General features: G+C 42.0%; 1 protein-coding gene across 1 annotated transcript in view; it reads left to right on the forward strand.

Annotated features, from left to right (window-relative positions):
* Positions 1-1,293: 1,293 nt before the first annotated feature.
* KREMEN1 (kringle containing transmembrane protein 1) overlaps positions 1,294-7,537 on the forward strand; it is a 50,354-nt gene continuing 44,110 nt past the window's right edge. Inside the window, exons 1-3 of the mRNA XM_021719044.1 lie at positions 1,294-1,387; positions 1,677-1,839; positions 6,086-6,177. Coding sequence (XP_021574719.1) covers positions 1,294-1,387; positions 1,677-1,839; positions 6,086-6,177 — 349 coding nt within the window. The remainder of the gene's footprint in view (positions 1,388-1,676; positions 1,840-6,085; positions 6,178-7,537) is intronic.

Raw genomic sequence — 7,537 nt, forward strand, 5'->3', positions numbered from 1 at the left:
AAAGATATCCTGCTAGGGGCAGTATAGGGATTGGTTGAGGACCCCAGTTGCCTCATCTGCAACATGGGTGTGTATTAAGGCACTTCTCTACTGAGTTGGTAGCAAGTTGACATTTTTAAAGCACTTAGGGCAGAACTTGGCACATGGTAAAACACTATGTAAATATTAGAAATGATTTGGATAATGGTTATTTGTCCAAGGCTGCACAGCTGGTCAGCAGCAGGTCCAGGACAAGAAGCCAAGGCTTAGCCTCTTGGTTTAGTGCATTTTATGCTACACTGAGCTGCCTCCTTCAATTACGTTTGAACTTTTTTATTTATGCAGACGCTTGGTAAAGGGTTTGGCCATCATGGGACACAATGAGTCGCTCTTAGCATAATATACGAGTGTCATACTAAGCATGATAAATTGCTAGAGTTTTCTGTATACCCTGGAATCTCAGATTATTTTGGCTACCCATAAAATGGTACCATTCCAGACAAAACACAGAGCCTGAATGGCGGGAAGAAGGGGGTACTTGAAGAGAGATATTCTGTGGGTAGTTTTTAAATATTAAAAGAAATGTGTTACAGAATGTGCTCATGTTGTCCACATGCTTAGTGTGGAGTAGGCACATGGACTACAACAGGAGATAGCATTAAGGGTTCTTAATACCGGAAGTTGTAGGTCAGTGCATACCAGGAGGAGGAAAGAAATAAAGCTAAGAATGTTAGCGTAACTCCCCCAGATTGTCAGTTTTCTAGTGATACATCTTAAAGAAGTGTTTGAAGTGCTTCTATCTGTCGGTTTCAACTAAGCTAATTTTTAAAAATCGCTCTTTGTACTGCGCCTTTCTCATGAACCTCTGTGAGTCTAATGCATGCAATATGTAGGGGGAAATCCTCTCAGCCTCAGTTCCCATCCCCCCAAAGTCTGAGCAGCAGATTTTAGAACACTGTTGCACCTGCAAAGTTTTGTCATTTTGTTAAATTGGACCTGAGACCATTTTCAGTGTGTCCTAGAGGAAAAAATTTCAGAAAGATGTGAGAAAAAATGCCAATCCAGCCCTTCCTCCCTCATGTTGACTGTCTGTTTTGTTGCACTTCTATCTCAAACAGCGTGGGGAGGACTGTTCTTCATTACCAGGGAATGTGAGTCATTCCCAGCTTTGTGTGATTGGGATTCCAAAGCATTGCTGTATCCGAGGGTCTTATTAAATCCAAGTGTCAGTGCAGCCTTTCAGACTGTAGGGGAGAGCTCAGTTACAGCTGGTGACCTGGTTCTAGTTACCACACAGAGACAGTGGCGAGAGCAATGACCCCCTCTGAGTACCCAGAATTCCACATGGATGGCTATTACCAACTGTTCCCAGATTTGGGGGTTTTCTTGGTTCACTTCATGGGCTTCAGTACACTTCAGCTCCCTGTTTACATCCTAGTTGGGATCTGTATACTTTAGGGGAAAATGTTCTAGTGTCTGTAGAGAAGCTAGTGCCAAGATTAGCCTATCTTTTAGAGGGTACCTCGTTTCAGATTTGCTTAACTCTAGCAGTGTTAACTGCACTGTGTCCAGGATCTAGCAAGACACTGTCCGTTTCCAGCTTGGTCCAAACAAAACAAATAAAACATCAACCAAAGAGGGAGGAAACCATGGATGTTGCCAGAAAATTAGTTTGCTCTGTCTTTTCTTTTTCCTAGAATGTTTCACAGCCAATGGTGCAGATTATAGGGGAACGCAGAACTGGACAGCACTACAAGGCGGGAAGCCATGTCTGTTCTGGAACGAGACTTTCCAGCATCCATACAACACTCTGAAATACCCCAATGGGGAGGGGGGCCTGGGCGAGCATAACTATTGCAGGTAAGATGGGGCCTCTTGGTGCTTTAAAAAAATATATCTGTCCTCCATTTCCAACTTCTTTTCATCCCTACTCACAACTAGGAAAAGCTTTTTCATCTGCTTTTGGCCACCTCAGAAGGCCTTTTTTTTCATTGTTTTTAAATTCTCTCTCCTACACTTTACACACACACTCGTGCGCGCACACACACACACACACACACACACACACACACAAACACACATACACATACACACAGAGTTTCTCATTCTTTTCAACTTGGGTTGCTTTGATACTGGTTTTCAGAGCTCTACCTTCCTGTCTGATGACTTCCTCGTCTCTTTGGGAGGGTTTTCTTAGTTGGCACTACCACCAGTGGACAATACACAAACAGCAGAGCTGCCTAGGCTGTTGACAATGTAGTGATCAAACAGCACCATCTGTGACCCAAACCTCCCACTGCTGCTGAGCAAAGGAAGCTGTCTGCATTATTCCACGTTTGGACGGCCCAGGATAACCTTGCTCTGGGAGCAGCTATATCCATGAGATTTGTGTTATTTACTTCCTTTCAGTAGCCTAAGGTTTTCACCTCCTGTCTGACTCTAGCAGGGTTTCTTAGTCTGACATCCATAGTGCTTCAGATGTGTGTTTACAATTTCCTGGGGAGATGACCTATAGGTTTGATCAGATTCTCAAAGTTATGTGTGATTGAAAACAAGGTCAGAATCACTGGTATGTAGGGACCAAAGCACTTCTGATTATACGCTTTTGCTACTTATACCAAAGACCTTGGTAACAAGACTCATGGTTCAACAATGTATTGAATTTAATTATTATTAGGACAGGTGAAAAGGCAGCCTCTTGAGCCACTGGAATAGGGAAAAATGATTATTGAGCTCTACTCTGAGCTACACACTATGTCCTTGATTCTGCAGACATTGTAATCTCAACCATGGCACTGTTGATCCAGCTGAGCCAACATATATGTTCCTGCAGTGTGTGGGCCACGCTGTTTACCTTCTGTCCTCTTTGTACCTCTGCTAACACTCTAGGACCCTTGTGTGGGTGTCTTGGAATCACCAGGCCTCTAGTCCATGTTTTCTTTATCCCTTCAGTGCTTTCCTTTACCTCTGTCCTAACTCATATCAGCTGACCAGCCCCTTCTAGTTGCTGTTGTATTATTTTTATTTATTTGTTATTATTATAAAAGTATTAATAGCTTGTTCCAAAAAAATTTCTCAAACGCTGCAGATATATATTGTTTAAAAAGTTAAAATTCCTCATCTTACTTCTTTCCTGGAAACTCTCCCCACCAAGTCTCAATTCCCAGAGATAACAATTTATATATTTGCCATTCACATTTTGCTATCTGTTGAATTATATTGTTGAAGTTATATATACTCATTAAATACTTGTTTATATTTTATTTTCAGTTACACATTTTAATTTTTTGCATAAATTAAAACATCAGTCCCACTCCATTTCTGGTTTATTATCTCCCCTTGGTTTTATTACTCATAGGAATAGTTGGGTTGGACTGGGAAGAATGTTTAGGAAGAGAAACAAGTATCTTATCTGTTTTTTGTTTTTACATGGTTACTTCTTGTTCCAAAGTGTCTCTTGGTAGTAGGCCGGTGGTTTATTCTATTACTCTGTTGCCTCCTATTAAGCAAGTCTTTTCAGAAGTGCTCCTGTTTTTAAGTCTGACTTTAAGGTAAATTTTGAATTTCCAATGAGGTTTAATTTATGTGAAAAACAGGTTTTTTTCCCTTGTAGATTAGCATCCACTTCCCCTCACAGGCTCTCCAAAGTGTACTCACAAATACCCATTAAGAGAGCAGTGGGGGCAGGGAAGGACCACCTTTCCCCTTAGCTCTGGCCAGCTGCAACCTTCTCCTTTGATTTGATGGAATGTACCAGACCTGAACTACCAGTTTATACTTCAAAAAAGAAGGCTGAAATTGTTGATGATTATCACATCAGAGAGTCCAGGCCTTTTGTTTTAACACTGCAGTGAAGTCAAGGATGAATTTACTTGTACTTTATTAAACTGTTCTGATGCTTTTCAGGATGGTTTTGACATTGATAATAAACAGTTGGTTTTTTTGTTTTTTTTTTGTTGTTTTTTTTTTTTTTTGAGTTGGAGTCTCACTCTGTCACCCAGACTGGAGTGCTGTGGCCGCTCCCGGCCACCGCAGCCTCGACCTGCTGGGCTCCGGCGATCCTTCCGCCTCAGCCTTCCACGTAGCTGGCACTACAGGCGTGCACTACCACGCCCGGCTCATTTTTGATTTATTGTAGAGATGAGGTCTCACCAAGTTGCCCAGGTGGGTCTTGAACCCGCGGGCTCAGGCAATCCACTCACCTCAGCCTCCCAAAGGCATGGGATTACAGGCTGAGCCACCAAGCCGGCTAACAGTTGTTTTCTAAGGGCTTTACCAAATAAACACTACATCAAAGCTGAACGCTGAATAGAGGGAGCAAAATAAGAGTGAAATACTGTTTGAAGAAGGGCTTTGTACAAGTTCTCCTACTCTGATTTCTCAGCTGACACCCGACACTATGTTTGTCTTGTGCGACTTTCAGAACCATCACATTTGAGATGTCTGAGAGTTGGTGAGTGATGGGAATGCACTTCTCTGGGCTCCAAGTATTTGGATTAGAAGAGAAGGCAGAGACTGGGGAAGAGCAGAGTTGGTGCTGGTACCTGCCTTTGGGCACAAAAAATAAAAGGATGCTTTGTGCTTCAGGGAAGCTTATCTTCTAGGCCACACAATAGGCTTATCCCGTTCTGGCCTGATAGGGGTTGCTTGCTCCATAGCTCCCGCTGCTGGGTCTTTCTGCCCATTTCCGGCCTAATCAGAGTGTCAAGTTTCCAGTGTTCTGAGTCTAAATAAAAGGGACTTGAAAAGTGGTGGAGAGGCTTTTTACTGTGTGTCCAGTAACCCCTGCCATTTAAAAAATCTACTTCAGCAGTGTCGCTCATTATCATATGGCATCTCTGAGTTGAAAAGACCTTAAGAGAGATTTATTCCAAGACATTCTCATTTAGAAATATGAACCTTAAAAAATATTATTGCCGTGTCAGAAGTTGATGCCAAGATGACAGGATCACACATTCTGAGACTCTGGCACAGTTTTCTTCAGAATTCTTAGTATTTGAGGGAGGAGTAGGACATTTCTATCAAATGTGAGTTCACTGGCCTGATCCTGGTGAAAGCTTTATTATGTGGCAGTGGAGTCTTTATTATGTGAATTTTATTTTGCCATTTAAAAATTACACAGTTGGAGTATTCATTGTAGAGGATAAAAGAAAGTTAAACCAGAAAAGAAAAAAAATTTTTTTTTTTTTGAGTCAGAGTCTCACTCTGTCACCCAGGCTGGAGTGCAGTGGCACGCTTCCGGCTACCGCAGCCTTGATCTGTTGCGGCAATTCTTCCACCTCAGCCTTCCAAGTAGCTGGAACTACAGGCATGTACCACCATGTCTGGCTAATTTTTCTTTATTTATTGTAGAGCTGAGGTCTTACCAAGTTGCTCAGGCTGGTCTTGAACCCCTGGGCTCAAGCAACACTCTCACCTTGGCCTCCCAAAATGTTGGAATTATAGGCGTGAGCCACCGGGCTTGGCCAGGAAAAAAATTTAAATCACCAATAGTCCCATCAACTAGAGATAAATACTTTTAAGGGTATTTAAGTCTCTATACCACATCTCCCCTAGCTGCCTAGCATTCCCTTATATGGATATACCATATTTATTTAATGAATCCTTTTATTGTTGGATACTTGCCACTACCAACTTATTTAGGAAATTGCTGTGTAAAGAGTTTGTATATTTTAGGGCTTTTGGCTCTAATTAACAAATTACTATCCTGACCATTTGTATCAGTTCACATGCTCATCAGCAGTGTTGAGTGCACCTGTGCTCACTCAACCTTGGCCTCTCCATATCCACATTCAAGGTGCCAGTTTGTTTGGCATGATGTGTGCTGTAGTCAGTCATCCTAGTTACACTACAGTGAATTTATCTAAGAACATGTTACCATTGCTCACTTTCCCCCAAACTCCGAAGTATATGTCAGAGTGGACAGGTTTGTTCTCATAATATTACCATTTTTTCCTTTTTGATAAGAGATGGCACTAAGATATATGCCAATTATTAGAAATAACACAGAAGCTAAAGCAATTCCTTTCCTGTAAAACTGAAAAGCAATGAGCCAGATAACTTAAAATATCAGAAATGTCATCAATTATGTCATTTTCCCTAACAGAAACCCAGATGGAGATGTGAGTCCCTGGTGCTATGTGGCAGAGCATGAGGATGGTGTCTACTGGAAGTACTGCGAGATACCTGCTTGCCAGAGTAAGACTGATACACACTGTGATGGTTTACAGGGCTTTGAACACTAAGAGTGCAGAATGGAAGGCCCTTGCCAGAGGCCAGGTAGTTCGGGCTGGTGTATTTCGTGAAGCATGTGAAAGGAGAAGCCATCCTGGACTGAGGATTTCCACTTCTCTTGTTGAGGTTTTTCAGGGAGAGGAATGCCCATTTCCTCAATACCCCACTCCAAGGTTATCCCTTGATGGGTGAGCCCAATGAGAAATTCTGCTCTTAATGAACTTCTTCATGCTGATTCTTTCATGAATAGAGGGGGCAACAGTTCAGTGGCAGACTAGGGAAAAAAGATATCTTGCGTTTTGGAGAATAAATGTTTTGGAGTGAGTATCTTCATACATAATAAAGTTAAGTTATGACACTACTTGTTATTCAGATTTGAACAAGTTCCCTGAAAAATTATATTCAGTAAATACCTTGTTAAATACCATACAAAGCTGATATAATAGTTGTTTACCCACATTAGCATAATATGTTCTATTACTTTTTATGATAATAGCTCATAACCCAGTTTCTTCAGCCTTGTACTGAAAGGCCTGTTTTCTAACTATTTCATTCATTCATTTCTGTATTCAGTGTTTATTAGATGCAAGGTACAAAAGCAAAAGGATACCTTGACCCTCAGGAGTGTACAGTGTAGGGGAAATCTTAAAAATATACAATTGAGACTGGGCACGGTGGCTCCAGCCTGTAATCTCGGCACTTTGGGAGGCCAAGGTGAGAGGATTGCCTGAGCCCACGGGTTCAAGAACAGCCTGGGCAACTGGGCGAAACCTCATCTCTACAATAATAAAAAAATTAGCCAAATGTGGTAGCATGCACCTGTAGTTTCGGCTACTTGGAAGACTGAGGCGGAAGGATCGCCTGAGCCCAGCAGGTCAATTCTGAGGTGACCGTGAACATGCTACTACCTCCAGCCTGGGTAACAAAGTGAGACTCCAACTCAAAAAATACACACACACACACACACACACACACACACACACACACACACATACACGCACACACAATTATGTGCTACATAATGACGTTTTGATCAACAACAGACCACATATATGACAATGGTACCATAGATTATAATGGAGCTGAAAAATTTCTATTGTCTAGTGACATCATACCTATTGTGACATAGTAGCACAGTGTATTACTCATGTGTTTGTGGTGAAGCTGTTGTAAGAAAATCATGTGGTGCCAGCCTTATAAGAATATAGCAGGCAGGGCCTGATGGCTCAAACCTGTAATCCCAGCACTTTGGGAGGCTGAGGCAAGAGGATTGCCTGAGCTCAGGGGTTCGAGATCAGCCTGGGCAACTTGGTGAGACTTTGTC

This window comes from Carlito syrichta, unplaced genomic scaffold (assembly GCF_000164805.1).
Source record: "Carlito syrichta isolate Samal-C Ts95f unplaced genomic scaffold, Tarsius_syrichta-2.0.1 Scaffold314095, whole genome shotgun sequence".
In the NCBI taxonomy this organism is placed as follows: domain Eukaryota; kingdom Metazoa; phylum Chordata; class Mammalia; order Primates; family Tarsiidae; genus Carlito; species Carlito syrichta.